At 42.8% G+C, this 27,089-nt stretch overlaps 1 protein-coding gene and 1 pseudogene across 1 annotated transcript; one reads left to right on the forward strand and one right to left on the reverse strand.

Moving 5' to 3' along the window:
• Positions 1–27,089, reverse strand: LRIT3 (leucine rich repeat, Ig-like and transmembrane domains 3). The gene is made up of 4 exons (XM_075543535.1): positions 26,974–27,089; positions 23,205–23,680; positions 3,130–3,435; positions 1–1,106 (listed from the first exon to the last, which is right to left on the reverse strand). Exons 1-4 carry the CDS (start codon positions 27,087–27,089, stop codon positions 1–3), a joined length of 2,004 nt encoding a protein of 667 aa, XP_075399650.1.
• Positions 4,220–19,586, forward strand: LOC142443069 (nuclear ubiquitous casein and cyclin-dependent kinase substrate 1-like; annotated as a pseudogene).

Here is a 27,089-nt window from a genome sequence, read left to right on the forward strand (position 1 = left end):
TCAGATGGCCATCTGAGATTCTGCACTGGACCCAGGACAAAGCAGCAATTTTTCTGAGTCATCTTTGTGTCTTCGGGTCCAGAGTTCCCCTACACTTTGAGACCTAGGAGATAGAGTTTCAAACTGGATATATGTCTCTTTGGCCAGGTCATCTTCCCAGAAAAATTCTGACCTACGTTGAAGTGTGAAGACTTTATACAACAGGAAACAAACCAAGGGCACGCCAAGAACACAGGCGGTAATGCCAACCACCATAAGGATCGACCCTTGAAAGTGCCCCTGAGCTGCGTGTGTAGAAAAGGTGAGGCATTGCTCTTTCTGGGGAGACATCCCTTTTGGACACACACATGCTGTGTACTGCCTGCCCGGCTCCAAACCCTCTAGGGTGACTCGGGTCGTGCTGGTCTCCACATGCCGCCAGTGCACGTCCTCCTCATCATCCTCGGCATACAGAACGGTCATGGCAGAGTCATGCGTGGTATTGATAGTGTGCCACGTTAAAGTCACACTCTCTCCAGTCTCGCTCACTATCCTCAGGTTTTCGATTGTGGCATTGGTCTCCATTGGCATTGTTCGGTCCGATAATGCCAACTCTTTTTTCTTGTTTGCACTTCCTGGAGGAGGTTTGTTTCCATCCATCTCCACCTTTAAATTCATTGTCCCTTCTGCTTGCAGTTGGAATGGCTGCCTGGTGGCCACGGCGCCATTTGCTGAAATTCTAGTGCTGAGAGTGGTGGTCCAAGAACCAGTGGAGGAGGTGAGAGGAGATAAAGAGAAGGAAGCAGAGGAATGGGGAGACAAAGTAGAAACAGAAGTAGAAGAATCAAGGGAGGAAGAGGACCGGGGAGATGGTGATGAACTAGGCACGGATGTAGTTCTTGCAGATCCTGACTTGAACTCTTGCTCAGGATGGTCTCCAGTTCTGTCGAGTGTTTCTGTTGATATGGTGCTGGTGACCACACCAACCACTGTCACAGTAACCACAGCTTCTGATATTCCAGCCGAATTTTTGGCCTTACACTTGTAATTCCCAGCATCCTTGTAAGAAATGCCTGTCAAGCTTATTATGGACCATCTGACTCCTTCCCCTGGAGATTCCTGAATTACTGGAAGAAAACAAGTGAAGATTATGTGAGAAAAAAAAAATAAGGAACAACTCGAGCAAACCTACCAGCTAAAAAAGCAACCAAAGATCTACTTCTGCTAACACCCTTCCCATATGAAGCCAGGAGGGAAACAGCACACTGCAGGTCTCTGAGGATGTTGATGGGGCTGTAAGTTCTTTACATGAAAGTCTAGAACACAGCAGGTACTATAAGCTCTTTATGAAGAATGGAATTTAAGGAGAATGTGGAGAAAATCAAGAAACTTAAGATTTAGTAAACTTATGGTCACTAAGTGGCTTGTGCTTTTGAACAAGTCTTGCACTGTGAGTCATTTTTAAAGGAATATTAGTTCTTTTTAACCCATCAGATTTCATTATTTAAACATATATTTTAATTTTGTTCAAGAACTTAAAAAATATGTTCCTACAGTCTTCAGAATCCCATTCTTAAGAACATCCAATTCCAAATAGAACTCATGACCACATCATTGACTTCATGACCTTCTCATGAGGTTAATTCCAATTCATAGTGAGTTGATAGAAGGATTGAAAAAGTCCATGTAATCAATATTTCTAAAATCATACTTTTTATTTAGCCAAAAGATATCATCTGTGTAGGAACTGGAAACACAGGGAATCCAGGACAGATGATCCCTTCAGGACCAGTGGTGTGAGTGGCGATACAGGGAGGGTAGAGGGAAGGTAGGTTGGAAAGGGGGAACCGATTACAAGGATCTACATGTGACTTCCTCCCTGGGGGACGGACAACAGAAAAATGAGTGAAGGGAGATGTCAGACAGGGCAAGATGTGACAAGATAATAATTTATAAATTATCAAGGGTTCATGAAGGAGGGGGGAGCAGGGAGGGAGGGGAAAAAATGAGGAACTGGTGCCAGGGGCTTAAGTGGAGAGCAAGTACTTTGAGAATGATGAGGGCAATGAATGTACAAATGTGCTTTACAAAATTGATATATGTATGAATTGTGATGAGAGTTGTATGTCCCCTAATAAAATGATTTTAAAATAAGAATGATTCAGGAAAAAAAGATATCATCTGTGTAATTAATTATTTGAACTGTCATTCCAAAATAAGAAATTTGCATGAAAATGTTCACTTAAGAAAAATGTAACGGTTATACATTTTTAAAATAAGACATACCCAAGATGGTAGAGCCAGACAAAATGTTTGCCAGCAATTATTCATTCCCTGAAGTGTACTTTCCTCTATCTAAGAAAATAATCCTATTGCCTAAATTATGTCTCTGTAGTTAGAGGATAGACTGATGGGCTATTACCAAGCAGGTAATAGGTTTTCTGGCTCCCATAGGAATGTGTGGACAGAGTTTAAACTGTCAATCAGGTCACAGCTTGATTGGAGGGTGACCAAGATAAATGGCTTTCTGAGGCCGGCCTCTCTCTCTTTCTACCTGGTGATGGAACCTGCACAACTAGTTGAGCTATTCCTTTGCTTCAACCCTGTTATGTGGGCCGACCCGACCCATGGTTCTTGTCACCTTGCAGTGCATCACGAGAGCTTGAAGCTCCATCAGGACCAGCTTCGTTAGGCTCCTGTGCTACTGGCCTCTGCTGTGCCTTGACTGCTCATTTTCCTGCTATTGCCACCCCACCTTGCCAGGTCTGCTGTCTGCAGTAGAGGCTGCTCGGCTTGCCTGAGGGCAGATTCTACTGTCTGCTTCCTTAACCTTGGACCACCAGTACATTAACTCTTCCACCGGAGTGAGCTGAATTGAGCCCCTGTACTGCTGTGTGAACTAATTAGCTATTGTATTCCTTCTTGTTATACACATATATTTTTTTCAGAAGTGTCCTAGTTCTGTTTCTCTACAGCTCTAGAGAACCCTGCCTAACACAGATAACTCTGAAAAATTCATTGTGTCCAACAATACTAGTATATGTTATTAGAAATTAAATCACAAACTTCAAATCCTACAAAAGCATGAGGTGGAGTAGAGATCTTTGTGAATTCCTCGCGCCATAGGAGCAAATGGAATGAAGGAAATACCTGCGTAATTAACTGGCCAGCGGCCAGACCTGGTCCACGTGAGCTGTGGGGTGGGGTAGCCGGTAGCGTCACACCTCAGCAGGACATTGCTGCCCGGAGCAGATGTGATTTTGGTGGCCGAGATCATCACAGATGGCTTCAGACACTGCTCCAACTCAACCCGTTGGAACACAATCCCTGTGAGGCTCTCGGGCGCACTACAAACCATCAGCGGGTCAAGAAGCACTACAGCAGGGTCGGCAACCTTTGACAACTCAATCATTTTGGAAACATGGCAGTCACAGAGCCAAGGGTTATCTTGCAAACCTGAAATAGAGAGGGGAAAATTTTGATGAATATTATTCTAAAGGTGTCATTTTATAACATCACAGACTCTCGGGGAAATAGGTGTATATACCGTCTCCCTTTTTTGATGTGCTTTGAGAGATGAGATAGAGTCACCTCTATCTCTATATCAGGTGACGTAGCTACCTCTATGAGGGTAAGTCAAAAACATTGCTACTAGGATTTCATGTCATACGTGCATGAATTAAAAAAAAACATGTCTAAGCAAGTCTCTGACATCCATGTATGGCTTCAGACAAGGTCTCTCGGTAATTGTCTTTCAGTAAGTGTCTTAGTCTTATTAGAGTGCCTTTTATAAAAAGGAGACTTTTGTGCTATGGGGGGAACTATTTTGAGGAGAAATACAAAATTTTCAATAAAAGTCAGGAAAATATTTTCCTAATTCATTGAATAAGTTTACAACAATGCGTTCTCACCCAGAACCCAAAAATATTAAACTAAGCAAGCATTTTCAGGAAGCCCTTCAAGATGAGCCACCAGAGAGAAGTTGACAAACTGTCCAACTTTGATGAGTGAAGAAACTATGGCTGAAGCCCAGTGACTGTTCTAAGAAGGCTGTAGAATTACCATTGATTCAATTGCTTCTGAAGTTTTGAGACCTCACACGACTCTGCATTTTCTATGTTAAGCAAACATTTTTACTTCAGCAGACTTTCAACTTCATAGGTGCCAAAAGTGTTGTGTGAGAAGATCAGCTAGCCCAAACACTCATCTTTCCATCTACTTTTAAGCAGGAACTAAGCGAATGAAGAAGGAAATGTACCTGGAGACCGGTCTTGGATTTGCCAAAACAATCAGAAAGCAAGGCCCAATGAAAATGGTGGCTTCCAAGGGGATCTACTGGGTGAGGTAAACTAGAAGCACGGAAGTCAGCTGAGAAGGCTATGCTGTCTGTTTCCTGGATTCTAAAGGCTTAAGTTTGACAGATTTTCTCAAAAGACACCGGACAGTAATGAAGAAGTTTAAAGCAAACTACACTGGGGAGAAAAAGATTAGGAAATTCGCCCCCCTACCCCCTTTTTTTTTTATCTTAACAATGGACTTGCTCATTCTTCAAGCGTAGCAAGAGTTGTCCTACAAGAATTTCAATGGGGAACCTTAATCCACACATCTTCCGACCCTAATATTATCCCATTCAAACTTCTGTTTGCCCCCAGAACTCAAAGAATATTTCAAAGGAACATGATTTGAGTATGCTAAAACTGCTCTTATTGTACATTTTACAAGCTTACCTTTACAGTCTTACACATTACTTGCTTAGCGGCACCCAACTCAGCCTTGATCATATCATATCAAAAGCATATCAAGGTGGTTCCAGTTTTGGGTAGCAGAAGCATAAAATGAAACACAGGTGGTCCGTTGGAAAGAACCGGAGAAGATGAGCATGGCTTGACTGAGCCGTGGTCATGAGGTGTTACTCAGATCTCCCTCAAGAGACCATCAGCTGCATGGGTGGATGGGAAGTGGGGCTCCTCTGATCAAGGGGTCTTGAAGCAAGGAATGACAGAGTTTGAAAAACTATGGCTTGGAGGTTCAGCTACCGCAGTGACAACTGTAAGCTTGAGGGGTGGGGCACCACATTGGGGTAGGGAGCTGGGAGTGTGGGGGTGTGGGCCAGGGGTAGCCTAGTCTTTGGCATCTCAACTCAGTCTTGTCTGGACAGCATACAAGACTTGCCTATCAGCAATAAGGAGGTTGTCTATGATTCACAGTTATGGGAATCTGATGATGCTGATGACGATGGCTAAGAATATGCAATCATCTCCCCCCTCCCCACACCTCCCCCCCACCCCACCCCCACAGCTGAAAATAAGAGGCGATATGGAAAGAATCCACTGGAAGACAGTGAGGGCTCAGAAGATAAAAATGTGAAGACCAAGAAGGCTGACTTGCTCTCAGCCAAGGACAGCCAAGGTGAAAGCTAACTGAATCACTGCCATTGCATTGACGGTGACTCACAGCGGCCCTGTAGGGCAGGGTAGAACTGCCCTGGGTGTTTCTGAGACTGTAACTCTTTCTGGGAGTAGGAAGTCTCGTCTTTCTTCTTCGGAGCAGCTGATGGTTTCAAACTGTTGACCTTTTGGTTAGTTAGCTTCCCAACACAAAACCAAACCACCCCCAGGTCTCCTGGAAGATGGAAAAGAAGATCATAAAAAGGTACGCCAGTGGTGACAGCCAGCATCCAATGTGGCTTCTAAGCAGAAAGATGCTCTTGGAAATGGAAAATGTGGGCAGAGAGAAAGAATAAGATGATCTTTTCCATAATCTTCAACAGCACCATTTCAAGAAACAGATCCTGGCAGTGATGAAGATGCTCCAATGGAAGACAATGACAGCGACTAAAGCAATTCATAAATGAAAAACAAACAGATGGTTAAAAAGCTCAAACCTGAAAGAAAGGAAAAGCAAATGCCTAAGCCCAGGCTCAAGGCAGCAGTGGTCCAAGTCAAGTGAAAGACCAAGGAAAGTGGCTTTAATGACATCCAAGGAAAAGGCGCCTTCCCCATAAGAAGACCAGGAGGAACCAGAAAAGCCCTTCAGAGAAAAGAAAAAAGATCTGCCTGGGGAATGTGGAGATGAAGGGTCTGAAGATGAAACTTCCTCTGGATGGTTGAAAGTGATGAGTTTGGTGAGAGATTTCATGAAAGAAAAAGAGAGAGAGAGAATCTACTTAAGATAGAACCTGGTTTGGGCTAGGCTGAATTCATGAGTTTTGAATACTTTTTTCCATTTGTTGATAACTCTTTATCTTCCTTGTTTTCGGATGATGCTTTCAATGCTGCTGAGACATCCTTCAGTACCATTAGCGCTTGTGCATATGCTACCTCTTAAAATAGCTGAATGTCAACTAGTTCTTTTTAGTACAATGACTCTGTGTTTTCTTTGCATCTTCATTTGATGGTTACTGCGTCATTAAATATTTTACCCATGGAACCTTTCAGTGTTGCAATTCAAAGCTTGAGTTTCTCCTGAGTTCTTTCAGTTTGTGTATGATGTGCTCTGTCCTTCCTTTTTGGTTTGCTAACTCTAGGTCTTTCACATTTCATTAGACTATATTACTTTGCCTTCTAGAGCTACCCTTTGAAATTTTATGATCAGCAATTTTCCTTCAGTGTTTCTTACATTTGCCTTAGTTGTTCCATGATTTCAGAGTCTTTTCGACATCCATTTTGACCTTTGCTTTCTTTTCTATATTTTAATGACTTTGCTTTCTTCATCTATGGTATTCTTGATGTCATCTCGCAACTCGAGTCTTCTGTCATCAGTGTTTGATGCATTGAGTCTGTTCTTGAGATGTTCTCAAAATTCAAGTGGGATACACTCAAGGTTGTATTTTGGCTCTCATGAACTTGTTTTAATTCTCTTCTGCTTCAAACTGAACTTATATCTGAGCATTTGATTGTCTATTCCCCAGTCAGCCCCTGGCCGGGTTTTAGCAGCTGATATTGAGTTTCTCCATCCTCTCTTCCCACACATGAAGCTAATTTGATTTCTGTGCATTCCGTCTGGAGAAGTCCATGTGTATAGTGGTTTTTGTGTTGTTAAAGAAAGTTATTTGCTATGAGCAAGTCATTGGTCTTGCAAAAGTCTATCACGTGATCTCCAGATTTGTTTCTATCACTGAGGCCACATTGTTCAACTACTGTTTCTCTCCTCTTTGTTTCCAACTTTTGTATTCCAATTGCCAATAATCACCAATTCATCTTGATTGCTTGATTGTGTTTGAACAACTTCAGCCTGAAGTCCTTGGTAGAATTCTTCAATTTCTTTGTCACTAGCTTTAGTGGCTGATGCAAAATTTGGAATAATGGCTGTATTTGGTTGGTGAAGTAGTTAGTTTATTGTGCCAACCTAGTCAATAAACACATGTGGGGTTAATTGAAGGGAGGAGAGAGAAATGGCTCAGTAAGCTTCACCTTTGTAGTTCTCGGGTCTCTTGCTTCCTGATGGTCGGACCAGGGTGCAGCTGCCTTAACAGTTCCCTGCTTCAGCTGGCAAGGCACACTTCCTGCAAGACATCCCTGAGGAGAAGCCACATGAACCTACCCCGATGCAGCCCTGGGTGCTGGAGCACCCATGTGGAGACCCCTGCCAGCGCGGAAATGCTTACATATTCACTGGTTTGGTTTTCCTCCTGCAGTCGGCGTCATTGCATGTGTCTTGTGAGATGGAGAAGGACTTTGTGGATTGGTGTTGGACATATGGGTTAATGTTGGACTGTGGGCAGCACTGGGCAGCTTGGGGAGCACTGGATTGGGATGTTTTCTTGATGTGCACTTACCCTTTATATAAAGCTCTCTCTTATAAATATGAGTTTCTGTGGATTTGTTTCTCTAATGTACCCAGACTCACACAGTTGGATTTCTTTGGATGGGGATAGCTATAATCCTATCACAGACAGCTCTCCAAGATAGATCTTGAAATGTCCATTTTGACAATGAATGTGGCACCATTCTTGAATCTGTAATTCCTGGCATAGAAAACCATGATTTTCTGATTCAAAATAGTCAATACCAGTCCATTTCAGCTCACTTAAACCTAGAATATTGGTCTTTATTTGTTCCACTTCATTTTTGACGACTTCCAATTCTCCTAGATTCACACTTTGTACATTCTAAGTTCCAGTCATGAATTGATGTTTGCAGCTGTTTCTTCTCATTAGCAAATGAAGGTCCCACATGCTTTATTGCCACGGGTGTTGTTCCATCCATGTCATTATGGTCAGTTCTACCTTGAGAATGCAACTACTCTTCAGCCATACTTTGAGGGCCTATGACCTGAGGGACCCAGCTTCCGGCACTATCTCTGACAATGTTCTTCTTCTATTCATGAGGTTTTTAAAAACTGACAATGTGTCAATGCCCTCCATAGGGTTTTTAGTGCCTAATCCCTCTGAAGAGGACAGCCTATTCCTTCTCTATAGCTTGTTCTTAGTCTGGAAGCTCTGCTGAGACCTGTTCACTTGATGTGACTCTGCTGGTAGTTGGAAGACCAGTGACATAGCACCACAGCCATGGCACCACAGCTGCACACCGGCACCATAGCGCAACAAACTGACAGACACGTGGTGATTGTTATGTTAGTTGTTGTCAAGTCAGTCAGAGTCCCGTGAACAAAAGAACAAAATGCTGCCTTTTTCTCTACCATGTGCTTGATGGGTTGCAGATTAGGCCATGGTGATCATAGAACTTACATTGACTGGTTTTTGAGAAGTACATCGCAGGCCTTTCTTTATGCTCTGATCTAGAAGCTCTACCGATGCCGCTTCGGCCTCAGAGCACACGCAAGCCTGCAGCGGCAGGCAGGCAGAATTGTGTGTGAGATGCATTGGTCAAAAATCCAACTTGAATTTCTTACATACCAAAAAAGACATCTGCTGTCAAGTTTATTCTGTTTCGCAGGGACCCTGCAGGACAAACTGGAACTGCTAGCTCTGGGTTTTTGAGACGTGAATCTTTACAAGAACAATAGACTCATCTTTCTCCCACAGAGAGGCTGAAACGTTTGATCCCTGCCTCTCCCTGCCCCCAGCTGCTTACAGCAAAAAAGAACAGCTAAAGCAAGACTGTTAAACTCTAAAAGAGCCAGAAGTTACTGTGTTTAATAAAAAATTGTTTTCATTTTCAACCTCTACATAATTCTCAAATTAAGAAAGGGCTTAAAAACAAGGGTCAAATCCATAGTGTGACTACCAAGTTCTTTGCCAAGATCTCAGAAAGCGCTAAGGTGGTGCTTGGGAACCAATTAGTCAGACAAAGGTCTTTCTAAAGCTTTTAGAGGGGCACCTCCCAACCTCTCAGGAAACATGACTCTCTTAGAATCTCAAACTTGATGTCCCCCAGCAGCCTCACATGAAACCCAAGAAAGGAAAGAATTTATCTCAAAGAGATTTGCAGGTGTGGGTTTTATTTCATAGTTAATTATAAACTGATTCATGAGAAACCCTTTTCATAATTGAAAATAAGACAGCGCTGTATTTTTTGTTCAGAAATAAGCTTGCTTTATGATCAATATCATCTTTGTGCTTTAGAATCTGACAGGAACCCTGGGTCCCTCTAATTCCCTGTGGTCTTGGAGGGGGGCATTTAAAGCTGGGGGGGGGGGGCAGGAGAGACCCAAGGCCAGCAGCAGCACTGTAATTTTAAAACCTTTAAACCATGGTGAAAGATTCAGCTGTTCACTCAAATCTAGGTTTTTATTTATGCCTATTTTTATTATAATAAAATATTATAACTGTATTGCCTTAATTAATATTCTCTATGTGCTCGCTAGCAATCTGTAGTAATAGCTACACAGAACTCACAAAAAAAATTCAGGATTAAAGGGTTTATTAAGGAAGTGAGCAAGTTATAATGCCACTGAGAAATGCTCAGGCTTGAGTTGTTTATCAGGACGTGTTACAGAATTCTCTCAGGTTTGCTAATAAATTCCCAAAGGGGCATACCACTCCACTAGAAGCCTCAGCCCAACAGCCTTCACTTCAAGCTCCATGGGTCAGCAACCCTGCTCCTTGAAGTAAGTATACAAGGCACCTTGCTCCAGCAAACCTCAGCCCCCAAACAGGCAGTTCCATTTCTGTGGGTCAGCAAGCCCAAGTCCCCCAATTAATGCCACAAGGAACCCCACTTCAGAAGCCAGCCTCCTGCACAAAACACTCAGCTTTACTTTCTCCATGGGTTAGGAAGTCCATCATTCTGTTCCATACTTTGCATCCTGGTTCTGCTGCTGCTCTTCTGATGGTACAGCTGTCTTCTGAATTCAGGTGGTTCACTGTGCAGGAAGCTCGGGGCCAGAGGATGCATTCCACTCCTGGCTCTTGCTGGTCTGAGATCCCTCCTCCTGCTTCTCAGAGGGCTCATGTTATACACAGCAGGGTTGCACTTCAGGAAATATGTTCATAATTACTCTCAGGTGAATCCTATCAGTATCTTCACCCACCCTCTTACCAGATCGATACAGGGAAAGGTCATTTGGTCGGAGTTAGAGATTTTGGCCACATTAAATAATTCACTGGCTCTGAATTATCTTGTCTGGTTCATATATTTTACCAGTATTGATTAAAGTGTACTGATTGTTAGGAATGTGCTTTTCTTACTTGGGTGAAGGGGCTTGAGCTTTTCCATTTGATTAGTTCTGGGCCTCTAAGACCAGCTCTGTCATTAATATTCATTTGAATTCTCCTCTCCTAACTTATTCTGTGCCCAGACAGATGTCCTAGTTTACTTTTGTGTTACAAGTGACCAACTTTGGGCTCCAGAACCTAGTGTCGGAACCCAGATCCTTGTTCCGCCACCTCTCACCACAATGGGCGTGAAGGTAACACGTCTTCACAATCTTCTCGATAGAGTTAATAGAGTAAATAATTATTTTACAGGATTTTACAGAGGCTTCATTCATGATTTCCTGTGTATGACCAAGTTAATGCCCTCTTTGTTCATGATAAAATAGCTATACACTCTAACCATTTCTTATTAAACACAGTGCTTAACACTTGTTCATATGTATTCAGTCAGAGTTTTTATTTCTGAAATTTCACATGGAGAACAATCACCTCCTCTACATTCAGCACAGACCTGCCTGTCACAGTGTCATGCTGAATGTTGCTTGAATGCTTGAGTGTTGCTTTCATGCTGTGGCCCCAGTATTTCAAATCCCAGGATTACCCATGATCGACAGGTTTTATCAGGACTTCCAGATCAAGATGGAGTAGGAAGAAAAGTCTGGTGACCTACTTCCTAAAACAACCCAGGAGAACTCAATAACTTCTGAAATAACCTTGTAGCTACATACGAATTGTCTTAAAATATAACAGATACCACTGGTAAATACTGTGGGGCTTCTAAAGATTATCTATATGAAGTCTGGTGCCAAAGAGTGGGCGATTATTTTAAAACTAAGATGAGAATGGATTTCCTGGGAATGGAACTATCAGGAAGGACATAATTAGAATGTCCACACCTTGGGAAGCATGCATTCAATATGACTGGACAATTTGTATAGAAATTGAGTAGGACCGCGTCAATCTTTACAAAAAAAGCGATACAAATTATTAAAGAAAGGAAACCTCCTGGAGCAAACAGGGTCTTGTCGAAGAGACTGTTGAAAGATGAGCCGCTCACTCCACAGTGGCCCAGCAATGGACCGAACCCGTAACAATCATGAAAGTGGCACAAGACTGGACAATGTTTCGATATGTTATCTATGGGGTCCCCCGGCGTGGAAGCCGATTAGACAGCAACCAACAACCATAAGATAACTACTCTCAAGTCTGTGTTGTCCTGCTGTCGCCAAAGAGATCCGGCACAAGGCAATCGCTACCCTGCTATGAAAAAAAACCCAAACAGACAGAAAAGTGGATGAAGGGAGACGTCGGACAGTGTAAGATATGACAAAATAATAATTTATAAATTATCAAGGGCTCATGAGGGAGGGGAGAGCAAGGAGGGAGGGGTAAAAATGGGAGCTGATGCCAAGGGCTTAAGCGGAAAGCAATGTTTTGAGAATGATGAGGGCAATGAATAAACAAATGTGGTTTACACAATTGATGTATGGATTGTGAGAAGAGTTGTATGCGCCCCCAATAAAATGATTTGAAAGAAAAAAAACTTTTGAAAGAGAATTCATAAGTGATAATAGTCGTGTCACCTGATGATGACCAGCTCTCAAAATGAATGAAGTCACTTCACAGATGTTGAAGCACCCATTTCACCGCTGGCTATCAAGTTGGATGTGTGTTCGTGTACATACTAATGTAATTGATAGGAAAGGTCAGATTAGAATGGGGTACAGAAGAGAAATTTAAAAGTAAGAGCAGATGGCTTCCTCTTCCAGGTTCCGGGTTCCAGAGGGGCTCTGCCAGGGACTAGCTCTGGGCGCAGGGTGCTGCGACCTTGCTGAGCCTCCACTCTCCCTCTAACACGAGAGGCTTTCACCACGTAAACTCTGTGCTCCCCCTCTCTCTGGCACTAACTCTGCTTTGTTAGTCAATACATCAACCACAGGGGCCATGTACTTGAACAAAACAGAGGTGGAACAGCAAAATCACCCTAAAAAAATAAATCACAATCTAATAGTAATAGGTGGAAGAACGTGGTGCAGTACCAAACTGTAACATTTTTCATTATCTGTTCATCAATGTCGGAAAGATTAATTTAAAGGTAGAAACCATTGTAATAATAGCGATATTAAAATTAAATATTTAAACTCCGTGACTTTTCTAAGCCTTGTCTGCATCAATATGCAGGTGAAATATGGATGGCATGAAAGATAAAACCAGTTTTTCAACTCCAGCTACAATCCAGGTTAAAAGTAGCCAACTTTTCATTTATAAGCTATAAAGCTAACTTTATTAAAATGTGAAATCACTCCTACATTGACTGAAATCCCTTCAGAAGCTTTCCTTTCAGGCTAATAAATTAGGTCCGTTGTAGCATAAAGTTCCAATAATACCTACAAAAGAATTGGGAAAATGAAAAATAGTTTGTCATTCATTCGTGCTGTCATAGTGGCGAGCTGTAGTGAGTAAGAAAAATCCATGCAGTGAATATATAACCCTGTCTTAGCGGATTCACATCGACCCTCCCACCCCCCCACCCCCAGGCAGGGTAGAACTGCCCCCTCTGAATTTAGGAGACTGCAACTCCTTCCCCCCACCCACAGTTTAAGGAATTTGTATTAAAGCAAGAATTTCATAGTCCAAATGATGTTTTCTTGCTCAGTTATCAGTTCTGTCATCTAAAACAGAAGGGACACGCTGAGCTAGTCCACAGTAAAGAATTACAAAATTAAAGAAAGGAATGCTTGAAATTGTACTTTACTAAAAATTCTTTTTCCGGGGTCTATAAAACATTCATTGGTTTTTATATTTTACTATTTATGTGCGTGTTTTTGTTTTAAATGAATAAGGAATCTAGCGTTGTTCGCTAGTTCTGGCATTTTCTTCGTACAGAAAAAAAAGAAAGGAAACTTTGAACCTTATGTAACTCTTTCTGGAAGTAGAAAACCCAGTGTGTCTCCTGCAGTGCCCCTGGTAGTTTGAACTGTTGACCTTGCAGATTGCAACCCAACGTGTAACCACCGATAACACTGGAAATTCAAGTAGGAAGTCTTAGCAAACAAATTTATTTTCGTTCAGTTCAGGAGACACCCGCTCTAGAGGAGGACTCTGCCCACTGTGGGGGAAGGTTCTTATGAGTTTCTTTCCTCCCCTTTGCTTGCTTGCTTAATCTCTTTTCTATCTCAAAAGCGACTGATTGAATGAATATCCTACAGTAATGTAGGCTCATTAACATAACAAAGAAATCTTCGCAAATGGAATTATAACCAGAGAAGTGAGTACGTGTGTGTAAAACAAACCCATTGTCCTCAAGAAGATTCCAACTTATGAAGACGGTGTAAGACTGGGTAGAACTGTCCCATAGGCTTGCCAGGCTGCAGTCTTTTTTTTTTTTATAAATATTTTTATTGGTGCTCATACAACTCTTATCACAATCCCTACATACATCAATTGAGTAAAGCACCCTTATACATTCATTGCCCTCGTCATTCTCAAAATTCGCCTTCCACTTGGGGTCCTGGAATCCGCTCGTTTTCCTTTTTATCCCTCCCCTTCCTTCCCCCTGCTCCCTTAATAGTTTATAAATAATTATTTTATCTTATCTTACACTGCCCAGCGTGCCAGGCAGCAGTCTTTATAGAGGCAGACAGTTGCATCTTTCTCCAGCAGAACCGCCATGTGTTCAAACCAGAGGGAAGGAAAACTCGAAGAGCTTGCCTTCATAAGTGACTTAAAGGCCTAAGTGCCACATACTTTAGCTTCCTTCCACCATGGCTCATTGTGGTTGTTACATAATCTGGTGCCAATTTAAGACTATTAAGAGTGAAGGAGTAGAGTTTAGCCTGTCAGTCAGGTCGCTTCTTGATGACCTTATTTGAAGGCTATGGAGAGAAATAGATGGGTGGAGGCAGGACAGACACTCTCTGCTTGGTATTCCTCATGACAAGACACATGGAGCTACACTAGAGCCCTGGAGCTGAAAGAGTCATGTGGAGACCTCTGCCAGCACTGCTTATACCCCCACTGGATCCGCAAGACTTTCCACCCCCTGGCCTGTGATCTCCCTGCATTCGGCATCATTGCATGTGCTGCGTGAGTGGGAATAGGAATTTATAGATTAGTATCAGACATATGGGTTAACATCAGACTTATGAACTTGCTCTGGACTGGGCTGGGATGTTTTCTCAATATACAATTGCTCTAGAGTTCTAAATACAGGCATGTACATATGTAAATATATTTATATATGATGATAGGGAAATTGATCTATGTGCATATGTTTATAGTTTTAGTATTAAGGTAGCAGATGGATATTGGGCCTCCACTCAAGTACTCCCTCAATGCAAGAACACTTGGTTCTATTACATTGGCATTCCATGATGCTAACCTTCCAGATACGATCACTGAAGACAAAGCGGGTGCATAAGCAAATGTGGTGAAGAAAGCTGATGGTGCCCAGCTATCAAAAGATATAACATCTGGGGTCTTAAAGGCTTGAACTTTCCTCTAGTTCTTTAATGCTTCTTCTCCTCCAATATCATGATCCCAATTCTACCTTACAAAGCCAACTAGACCAGAGGGTGTACACTGGTACAGATAGGAACTGGAAATGCAGGGAATCCAGGGCAGATGATCCCTTCAGGACCAGTGGTGAGAGTGACGATACCGGGAGGGTGGAGGGAAGTGGGGTAGAAAGGGGAAACCAATCACAAGGATCTACATATAATCCCCTCCCTGTGGGATGGACAACAGAAAAGTGGGTGTAGGGAGAAGTCGGACAGTGTAAGACATAACAAAATAATAATAATTTATAAATTATCAAGGATGAGGCAGGGGACGGGGGGATGAGGAGTTGATACCAAGGGCTCAAGTAGAAAGAAAATGTTTTGAGAATGATGATGGCAACAAATGTACAAATGTGATTGGCACAATAGATGGATGTATGGATTGTGATAAGAGTTGTACAAGCCCCCAATACAATGATTTTTTAAAATAAATAAATAAAAAGGTCTTTCTTATACACATATGTCTATGAATTTTGTTTCTCTAGTTCACCCTGACCAGCACATTCATCTTTTCCTCACCTACAGACCTTTAGAGCAATGGGTTGCAACTACAAATGCACAATGTCAAGAAGAAAGAGCGAAATGACACTCCTTAATGTTCTGAAAACATGTTGAAGGTGAAACAAATTCCTTCACAGGGATTTACCCAACTGGTTAGAACTAAAACTTAAGTAAACCAGGAGGAAATATTTTTAAATCTCTAAAATAAAATGTTTGTTTATTCTGGCTTTGAAACAGCTAAGACCAAAGGAGTCATTTTTAAAGCCTGAATAAATCCTGGTGATCTGAGGGAGAAATACATTCATGCACTGTTCCCCAGCAGAGGACAAAGGTACAAGGACCCTCTGAAGTTAAACTGTTACCTGCACTGCATTCCTTCGGGGCAGCAAATCGCCCTAATTTGCATTAAGTAGTTTCTATTATGTAACTATTTTGGATGGGATAGATGAACTATGACTTATTCTTTTCTGCAAAGGGTAATGTCATCCGTGCATCACAGTAGTTGGATAAAATGGGCTCTGTTTTGGCCATTTATTTAGAAAGAAAGAAATTCTGATATGAAAGTGATTTTGCCAGGCTATAAATCCTTCCAGGCAAAAACCCTGCCTTCCTCAGCTTCATGGAGGTAGAGGGGTGTACAGTGTGTAATGATGTGTCACCACGCAATTCAATCATGCTGTGAGTCTTTGCAGCACACGATGCTGAAACTGCAGGCTGGCTGGCTGGTGTGGGGATGGAGGGCGGAGGGCTTTGATCCTTATTTCCCCCTATCCTACAAAATTGCAATGTGTCGGTATAGAAGCTAAGAATATAAAGTTAGTATAAAATAACATAAAGTTAAAATTAATAATAAGTACTGAAACCATTAAGAATGTAGAAATCTCTGTGACCTTAAGACAGGTAGTTATTTATAGATGGAACACAGAAACACTTATAAAATGTAGATAGATAGATTAGGTGAAAAGCATTCTTACCAAAGACACCATTAAGATGACTAGACAAGCCACAGATTTGGAGAAAATATTTTAAATATATGCATACGTGACAAAAGACATGTAATAATTAAAAGACACCCTAAAATTTTCGCAAAAGAAATACTGCATAAAGGACCATATCGGAATGACCAATGAGCACATGAAAACACGGTCAATATCATCAGTCACTAGGGAAATGAAAATGAAAATCACAATGACTTAGGTCTCCCTGACTCACACATTCCCCGACTGGCAATAATGAAAGACCGACAGCATTAAGTGTTGGTGAAAATGCGGAGGAAGAGTTAAGTGGCACAGCTCCTTTAGAAAACTGGGTCGATATGCAGTCAACTGCATCCAGCAACATGTATTTCAAGCTCGGGGATTTATGTGAGATCAATGAAAGCATACGCCCTCCAAAGCTTAATTCATAATAGCTCAACACTAGAAGCAGCCCATGAATCCAGCAACAAGGAAACAATAAATACTGATATAGTCCTGTAAGTGAATGATACTCAGAAATTAAGGAACTACCTAAACCTGCAACAACTTGGATGAGTGTCTAAAAATCATGATGCTGAGAGAAAAAGGGGGAAAAAACGGGCTCAAGACTTCATCGGGTGTGATTTCATTTATATGAACAGGCAAACCAATCTGCAGTGAAAGAAACCAAAAGAGTCGAGGAGCCCGGTGGCGTAGTAATGAGAAATTGGGCTGCTAGCTGCAAGGTCAGCTGTTCAAAACCACCAGCCGCTCCTTGGAAGAAAGACAGACGGGGTTCTCTACTCTAGGAAAGAGTTAAAAGTCTGGGAAACTCACAGGGGCAGGTCTTCCCTGTCCTAGAGGGTCACTAGGAGTTGGCATGAACTCGATGGCAGTGCGTTTGGTTTGGGTTTCAGAGAAAAGGTCACAGAACTGTCTGGGATAATGGGAAGTCTCTGCATCTTCATGAGGGTTTGGCTTCCATGGTGGTATATATTTAGCAGCATTTACCAAACTGTACTCCTAAGATCTTATATTTCACTGTATGCAAATTATACTCCTTACTTTAAAAAAAATGGTTCAAAGCGAGTGATGAACCATAGCTGAGGCTTGACTGTCTCGGTCCAGCTGTGTGAACATGGCCAGGTACTGAAACTCTGTGCATCTCAGTTTCTTTATTTGTGAAAAGAGAGTGCTGATCATTCCAGACTCACCTTGGAAAAGCACCTGGCAAGTAACAAAGCCTTAAATACTGAAATATGTAGATTTGTTCTTTTGTACACAACATACCAACAGAGATTGGAGCTGTTAAATTCAATTAATATCGTTTTAGAAAATTCCATGGGGATATTTGGGCCTCCATTGCCTTCAGGTAAACTGCATTCCAAGCTCAGTTTTACCATTGAGCAAATTGCCCAGTGAACACCTTTAAAAAAGCATTTTATGCCTCTCCTGCGACACACGTTTTTCCTCCAAGACAAACAGTGCAGAGAAGCCTGGGTAAATATTTGCTTACTCTTGAGAAAGAGGACGTGGAGAGGCCCCAGTGCTGCAAATCACAAATCAAGCTTCGTAGTGAATGTGAACGCTTCTTTGTAAGAAGCTAGTCTTTTTCTTTCTTTTTTCCTATTTGTCCAAGCTCTTATTAAAATATCAGCAAAATCAATTCACTGTGCGTAATGAAATAATAGATTCTTAGTCAGTTGTGTCACATCAGACAAGTTCAATAATATTTCTTTTCTGAAGTAATCTACAAATTAACGTCACTATATTAACAAATTAAAAGAGAAATAATGATAACATTATGAAAAGATGAGAAAGATTCTCAAGAAACTGAACATCTGTTTATACTTCACCTTTTTCAGACTGAAACTAGTCTTTTTCTTATGGTCCATGAGAAGACCACTTTATTGAATTTTTATTTTTACTCCTGTAGAAAGAGTGATTGAAAAGTCTCACCCTAAAGGTTTTTTAAATGAATGAATACCCAATTTAAAGAGATGCGTGAAGGAATGCACAGACTGAAGGGACTAGCCTTGCATCACAGGGGAGGTAAAGTATGAGACCGGGGGCCACACTGCCTGAGTTCAAACCCTCCTCTCACCACTTAAGAACCATGCGGCCTGAAGCAACCGTCTGGAAGGTTGACAGGGATGGACTTGGGTGAAAGCTCTGTGTGTGTGTGTGTGTGTGTGTGTGTGTGTGTGTGTAGGGGGGCGTTGTGAGGGAAAGGGGTAAAGTACAGGGGTGGGATTCATGGGTGACTTGAACTGCTGAATGCAAAGTAGACCGTTTGAAATGGTCATTTCCTACCTGATTCACAATTTTTAAAAAGGCATTTAAAAAATATTTTCTCGGATATACTGCTTACCTCTCTGTGCCGTGGTTCCTCTTCCGTGAGGAAGGTGGAACCTTCAGGGGGTGGGAGGGCGTCGGAGGGAGGGGAGAAAGGGGAGCTGATATCAAGGAGTTGAAGAAGGAAGGAAAATGTATTGAAAGGGATGATGGCAGCAACGGTGCGACAGTGCTTGATCTAATGGAACGATGGTTTGTAGTAATAGCTGTAAGAGCTTCTAAAAATGTTACCAAATGAAAAGAGGCCTGTGGTTTCACAGGAGAAGGGAAGACGTTGTGGGTTAAAAATAGGCTGCACCGCGTGGTTCCGGAGAGAATGCGGGAAACTGCAGCAGAACTCAGATGCTGATTTCAACAGAAACAAAAACCAGACAGATGGAGGCAGTAGATGCAGACGACTGGAACCCAAACTGAGCCCCTCTGCCGGGATGGCTTTCCAGGGAGAGCAGGGCGGTCGCACATAAAATAAGGATGTAGTACCGGTAGTCCCTGTGCTCTGTCTAAAAGGTCCATCAGAGACTGAAGGCCAACAATTACTCAGAAGCAAACACAGGCGATAAGCCCTGGAAAGGGGACAAACGGAACACAAACAGAGAGGTGACGCCCGTGATATATTTGACGACAGTCACCCAAGAATTTGTGCGGCCATTGTCACATGAGAGCCTAACTCCCGTGTAAACTTCTACCAACACGCAATAAAAGATCGTTAAATTAAAGCACTCACGGCAACTAGCTGTTGCTTCTGCTTTACACGTGGGCCCTCTACGTGCTAATGCAAGAAACGCCTGGAAACGCCCTGCCATCCAGTCCTCTTCCACTACAGGGACGGTCAAGGGCAGGGTAGAATGAGACTGTAACTCTTCACCGGAGTCGGGGCCCCAGCTTTGTCCTGATGAAAACCATATTCCTCACTGCCATGCCATGCCAGCTCATAGCGACCCTGCAGGACAGGCCAGAGCTGCCCCCTGGGAGGTTCTGGGACTGGACACCGTTACGGGACTAGAAAGCCGCCGCCTTCTGCCCTGGAGCAGTGAGTGCTTTCAAGGTGCGGACATTAGGGTTAGCGGCCCAAAGCACACCCACGATGGCACCCTGGCTCCCCTGATAATAACCATAGGATCATCGAAATTAAGTCAGAGCACCCTGTACGCCTCGGAAATAAGTGCAGGCCCTCAGGCCATATGACACGCACTGCGTTCTAGAAAATCTGGACCGTTTCTCAGCAACCTCTCTTAATGATGGAATATTAGGTCTCAAAGATAGTTGGAAACACACACACACACACACACACACACACACACACACACACACACACAAACCACATACGCCCAAAAGCAGCTAAGTCTTTCTTTACAAAAGACTCCCTTCCTGGGCCGCCCCAAGCATGGCTGATTGCTGATCTGAAATAGCCTTCTCAGAGGCGGGAAAGAGCAGGTGCTGAAGATCCGTGGGGGAAAGCGGCTCCTTTCATCGCCCCAGGCTCCCGCCTGCCTGCTCCATTTGCCCCAGGAGAAGGTCTCTTTCCCCAGGTGATTTGCACAAACCCCTCAAGCGTCCTTCTCCTTTTGTAGCTCAGCCAAACATGGCTTTGCTTGTCAGTCATTACTCATGGCTGGACATGGCTCTAAAGATATGTTGCTGTTTATCATCATCATCACAAAAGCACTGCATGATTGCAGGACGATTTGAAAAATACAGAAAAGGTGAAAAGCTGTCTCACTACTCAAAGAAACAGTGCCATAGCCAGGGGTGGTTTTGAGTCCTTTCTTTGCACAGGAGTCCCGACGGTGGTGGTATGAGTTCCAGCCACAGGGTCAGCAGCACGAAACCACCAGACGCTGCGCGGAGAAAGCTGACTTTCTACTCCTGCAAACAGTGGCAGTCTCAGAAACCCAGAAGGGCGATTCTACCCTGTTCTGCTGGGTCACTGCGAATCGGACTCCAGCCACGGGCAGTGAGCTCAAAGGGTTTGGGGTTTGGTTTGGTTTTTTGCTTTCCTTGTACATTTGTGAGTAGTTATGCTCATGCTTCATGTATAATTATACATGAATTATGTGGAATTGTATTATGTACATATAATAGATGTAACGCATATAGAATACATAATTGCATATGTAATACATAATACATGTATTGTGTATAATGTGCTGCTCTTAAAATTTAATCTCACAGCCAAAAGCATGGTCCTGCCCTGGTGGCAGAGTGGGTTATTCATTGGGCTGCTAACAACAAGGTCAGCAGTTCGAAACCACCAGCAACTCCATGGGAGAAAGATGAAGCTTTCTACTCTAGTGAAGCGTTACAGTTCGGAAACCCACAGAGGCCATTCTACTTGGTCCTAAAGGGTTGCTGTGTGTTGGAATTGACTCCACTGGCCCTGAGTTTGGGTCTGGACATTAAAACAGCAGAAATCTTTTGGTTTCTTTCTCTATCAGCACTAAAACTTCATAACTCCTCAACCCTTACAGGAAGGGGCCTTGGAAGAAAGGCCTGGTGATCAGTTTTTAGATCCCTGTGGAGCACAGATTGTTGGGAACACAGGGGGTTGCCATAAGTCGGGATGGACTTAGCAGTAACTGATTTTTTTTGGTGACGGTGCTTGTTTTATGGTTTAGGGCAGTGGTTCTCAACCTTCCTAATGTTGTGACCCTTTTGTGACCCCACAACCATAAATTTATTTTCATTGCTACTTCATAACTGTTATTTTGCTACTTTTATGAATCGGGCGACCCCTGTGAAAGGGTCAATTGATCCCCAAAGGGGTCACGACCCACAGGTTGAGAACCACTTGTTTAGGGGGTTTGTTTTGCTTACTTTCCTACATTTAGTTACTAAGCTTTCATTCAGATTTAGCCCAAAAGTGAGCCTTTTTAATGTATAAATTACAGCTGCGTGTACTAACTAGCTAGGAGCCCTGGAGGTACAGGAGTGATGCGTTGGGCTGTGATTCGCATGGTCGGCAGTTCGAAACCACCAGCAGCTCTAACTAAAGAGAAAGACTAGGCTTTCTAATCCCATAAACAGTTGCCATCTCAGAGCCCCACAGAGGGTCGCTATGAGTCAGCATTGACTCAATAGCAGTGAGTGTGGTTGTGGATGGAGTAACAATAGCTAATCATTAGAGAGCTATTAATTTTATTTATTTACTATGTCTATCCATTAGGTAATTCAAAGAGAATCAAGAATTGCTTTTCAAGAGAGAATAAAATACATAAAGAAACAGAACCTTAATTCATGAATTAAGAGAATTTTTAGCTCCCACTCTTATTCATAAGAATCAAGCTGGTAAGAGGACCTGATGCAAGGGGCTTAAGTGGAGAGCAAATGCCTTGAGAATGATTGGGGCAGGGAATGTATGGATGTGCTTTATACAATTGATGTATGTATATGTATGGATTGTGGTAAGAGTTGTATGAGTCCCTAATAAAATGTAAAAGAAGAAAAGAGAAAAAAATGATTAGGGCAAAGACTGTACAGATGTGCTTTATACAATTGATGTATGTATATGTATGAACTGTGAAAAGAATTGTATCAGCCCCAATAAATTGTTAAAATAAAAAAAAAAGAATCAAGCTGGTACCTAAAATAAATAGGTTCTTACATTATAGTTGCTTTTCCTAGTATACGTGGCTCTCTCTCCTCCTGCCATTGAATCAAGTCCAACTCCCGGCGGCCCGGTAGGAGAAAGTCGAATTGCCCCTGTGGGTTGTCCAGACTGTAAATCTTTATATTAGCAGGAAGCCTCATGATTCTCCCACCGAGGGGCTGTGGAGTTTGAAAAGTTAATCTCACATTACTAGCCCAACAAGCAATCCACTCTGCCACCAGGACTCCTGTATTTGCTACATCAAATTCATGCTTCACCACCACCCCCGCCAAACCATCCTGCTGTACTTCTTTTATTCTCAAAGTTTAAATGTTTGAATGACAGCTCAGCAGTGGACAAAATACAAAACAGCTACAGAAGAAAAGCTTATGTGATTTTCTCTCTATCTGATTCTTCTTTGTTCTCATAAACACCAAATAAAAGGCTACCTGGTGGCACAGTTGGTAAGCAAAACAGTGACTCAAATCCACGAGTCACTCTCTGGAGGGAAACTGTGGTGTCTGCTTTCACAACAATTACAGCCATAGAAACTCTAGGGGCAGGTTTACTTTGTCTTGCAGGGTCGCTGCGAACGAGTGTAGAGGAGCCTGTTCCAGCACCAAATGTATTTACATTTCAACCAAAGGACAACTAAACGCAAGTATTTCACATTATTCAAACCCAAGACCTTCAGAGACTTGTGAACTTACCAAGAATAATTCTTCTGGGTGTAAGGTCCAGGCTTCTAGAAGCTGTTTGAACTGAGAAATGGGACCAGCTGTCCAGGAAATCTGGTGGCAATGTGGCTAGTCTGTTGCTTGATAAATCCAGGTAGGTGAGGTTCTTCAGGTATCTGGTTGCCTCTGTTGGCACACTAGTTATTCTGTTATTGTGCAAATCCAGGGTCCTCAGCAGGGGCATCTCCAGCAGAGATGCCCAAGGGAAAGCAGCCAGAGAATTGCTAGCCAACCGCAGCTCATGCAGCCGCTTTAGGTTGTAAAAGCTGCTGGGCTCAATGCTGGTCACAGGATTGCACGTCACCCAGAGGTAGCGGAGCTCCACCAGGTAATAGAAGGCCTCGGCGGGGATGGCACGGATGGCAGTCTTCTCTATGCGGAGCTTCCCCGCGTCCACCGGGAGGTTCTTGGGGACCTCGTTCATATCCAGGTCGCTGCACAGCACCAACCTATTGCAATGACAAGAGCAAGAGAAAGCAACCTGCTTTCTGAGACCCACCTGAAAAATAAGCCTTATTTGGTACCTATGTCGGTTCCCCATTTCTCACTGATTATTTTATAAGTAGCTATGCCGTCTGGCTAACCTGCACATTAACAATTCACCATCGTCATCTTCTCTCAGCCTACGCATCATCACCCAGACCAAAGACATCAAGCACAGAGCCCTCAAGTCCATTGCAACTCATAGACGCCCTCTCAGGTTTCCATGACGGCAAACCCTTACAACAGCCATAGCAGCGCGGGCATTAGATTAAAGCATGCGCAAAGGTCGTTTCGGTAGGCCAAAAGCAGTGAGATATCAGCAATGGCATTTAGCTTAACTGAATGTTTATGGTGCTCTCTTTACGTGCCAGGTTATGCAACACTTCCGACGGGCGAGTGTTGTTGTCACTAGGACGGGTCACTGGACCACCCCAGCTCAAAGCGCCACCATGTACAACAGAAAGGAACACTGCCCGGCCCCGCGCCATCCCCGCCATGATTAGGATGTTGGAGCTCCTTGTTGCAGCCACTGCCTCCGTCCATCGTGTCAAAGGTCTTCTGTTTCATGGACCCGCTAGTTGCCATGCATGATGTCCCCCACCGGGTCTCCTCCCTCCTGTTACAAGCCCAAGGCCCTTGAGATGAAATCTCACCATCCTTGCTTCTTAGGAACGTTCTGGCTGTCTGTCACCCGAGAGAGATCTGGAGACACACTTTACCTTGTTTTATCATCAAAACGGCCCGATGAGGTAGATGTTGGGTCATAGGGAACAGCACCAAATCGAGTCCGGTTAATCTGGGTTTCATTCTAAGACCCGCCACTTCTCTGTGGAAAGGCTGGTCGCCAGTATCTCCACCGCCCTTCTCCGTATGGCGCTGTTGTGACGACTGACTGAAGAGGCGATGGAACTGTACAGCTCCCAGGCACAAACTATGCCATTGCTGTCACCGACCCCAGATTTTACAGACAGAATAACAGACATTCACCAGCATTAGGTAACTTCCAAAAGTCACACAGCTGCTGGGCTACAGGACCACATTTCAAGCCCACAACCTTCCACACAAACTCCACAAGGCTCTTAAGCTCTTTCAGAAATGGCTCCTTTTTTAAAATCCCCAATGAACATTATAAATTCAGCCGTTTTAAAAGCAGGACCACTTATTATTATTTTCATTTACAAAAAACTTCTCTCAGCACTAGCTGCTTCCATTTGAGGACAATACTTGTCACTGCTTTCCTTTTAAGAAAGAAACCAGAAACAGAGAGTTACTCCTTTCTCCTACTCGCTAACTTGGGCGACCTTCAGCAAGTCACGCTACGGTCTTATTCATGGGCATAGAAAAACAAGCCTGCCCTGCAAGCGGGTTCAAGTTTGAGGGACCAGAGACTTTAGATTAATTTTAACCTGGAAGAAAGTGGTCTCTCGTTTATGCACTCACCTCCACAGAAATACTAACACACTTTTACAAAGCATCCTGTACATTGTAAAATACACTCTACAGGTAGCGAGTTAGAACAGTAAAGTGGCCATTCAGTAAAATACTGCATTTTAACAGGACACAGCATAAAGCACAATTGATGTCAGGAGCTTCTCTTTTCTATAACTTTAGGAGGAGAAGACCCTATTAGGATCACTGTATTCTCTAGGAACTACCTTTTGCTTTTACAAACTCCAGCACCACTTTACCCACAACAATAGCAGTTTCCATTCAAGTCAGTTTCCAGGGTGCTGTCATGGAAAAAGTGCCAGGGTTGGAAGTTAAACATCTCAGGTCTTTATGAACCCAATCACCACAACAACCCAACAATGTGACCTTGGGGGAGTAATCTCGAAATTGAAAGGGGCAGGAATAGATTATTTCTAAATTCATGTCAGGCGTAATATTCTATGGTGGTTTCATTTTTGTTTTTGTGTTCATAAAGCACGCCAAATAAGGGGCTCCCTGTAGAAAATAAAATAGTTCTGTAATTGTTTTCTCAAAAGCACCTGTTCAGCCATTAACTGCTGAACAGAGTGGCAATCCAAAACCCAAACCAAACTCACTGCTATTGAGTGGAGTTGAATTCATAGAGACCCTATAGGACAGGATAGAGTTACCGTGTGAGTCTGTAATTGTTCATGGGAGTGGAAAGCCCTATCTTCCTCCCAAGGAGTAGCTGGTGGTTTTGAACTGCTGATCTCATGGTTACTACTATGCATAATCCACTACACCACCAGAGCTCCCTTTATTTGGTAATAGGACTTTGTTTTATTCTTCTTATTGTCTTTAGTCACGCAAGGAGTATATCAAGAAGGTACAAAGAATGGGTTGATGTAAAGTTATCGAAAAACCAGAAAAGTACTCAAGAATATGTTTTCATTCACTCTATTCATTTATTTGAAAGTTTGAGTCATAAATGTTGTGATTTCTCAAACAAATTACTTTAGTTAAGAGACTTCAACCAAGTGAGAAAATACCTGATTTTGTTGTTCAGGTATTTTGTTTTGAGAGACTTTGAAAGACTTCTGTCTCAAAAAAAAAAAAAAAAAGAAAGAAAGAAAGCAATCAAGTTCTACCGTGTTTGACTAATGCCAGTTATGTTTACCAGTTAATTTCTATTTAGGACTCTGATGCACATTATAAGTAAAGAGCTATTCTCACTTCATAGGCAGATGCCAAGCCACCCAGACATTGTCTCTGAGGGTGAAGTTCCATATCTTTTAAACGTCTTTACTTTCTAAGTTCTATTAGCCTAGAAACCAAGGTGAGCAATTCTAATTAAGACTCTCTAACTCCACTCTGATGATCTTCCTTCATACTTCATAAAATCCACCCAGATGGCATTGATATTCCTCAAAATGGAATGGAAAACCTTTGAAGAAATGGTCAGGGCCCGCCCAGCAGCTCTGGTCAGCACAGCCTCCTTAAGAGGTCTTAGAGCCGAGAGCAGAGCTGGTCACACACACTGAAATGGTGTGACCTCTTGCGAGGGGTAGTTTACGAATATGAGCACATGAATATTTTCATACCATACATGTACTTAAAACCCTCCAATCAGTTGAGGCCATTCAAAGAGCTGAAGTGGTCACGATGAAAACAATAAAGACGTTCTGAGCAACTAAATAGGACATGCCAGAACTAACGTCATTAAGTCAAAGCTTACAGGTAAACCTCGCCTTCTAGTATTCGTCCCAATTTGCTTTCAAGATAAGTCATCCTGTCTGAGCCCTTTGTCTAGGAATAATTGGAAGACTTGCTAGCCAAAAGAGGAGCATACCTTGATCCCAAGCCATCCTGTGTGTCCGGATCGTCGCAGGTGCACTGTGAGGGACAGGAGCAGCCCACCTCTTCCGTGAGGCTAAGTAAGACGCACAGACACACCAATGCATGCAT

This window comes from Tenrec ecaudatus, chromosome 3 (assembly GCF_050624435.1).
Source record: "Tenrec ecaudatus isolate mTenEca1 chromosome 3, mTenEca1.hap1, whole genome shotgun sequence".
NCBI lineage: Eukaryota > Metazoa > Chordata > Mammalia > Afrosoricida > Tenrecidae > Tenrec > Tenrec ecaudatus.

Bases quoted from the DNA above. Each gene is read 5' to 3' on its own strand.
- LRIT3 (XM_075543535.1), bottom strand. From the start codon at position 27,089: ATGCATGCATTGGTGTGTCTGTGCGTCTTACTTAGCCTCACGGAAGAG. The intron at 23,681-26,973 runs GTATGCTCCTCT...TCATTGCAATAG, and splicing joins CAGGATGGCTTGGGATCAAG to GTTGGTGCTGTGCAGCGACC. The intron at 3,436-23,204 runs GTAAGTTCACAA...TCTCTATTTCAG, and splicing joins ACCCAGAAGAATTATTCTTG to GTTTGCAAGATAACCCTTGG.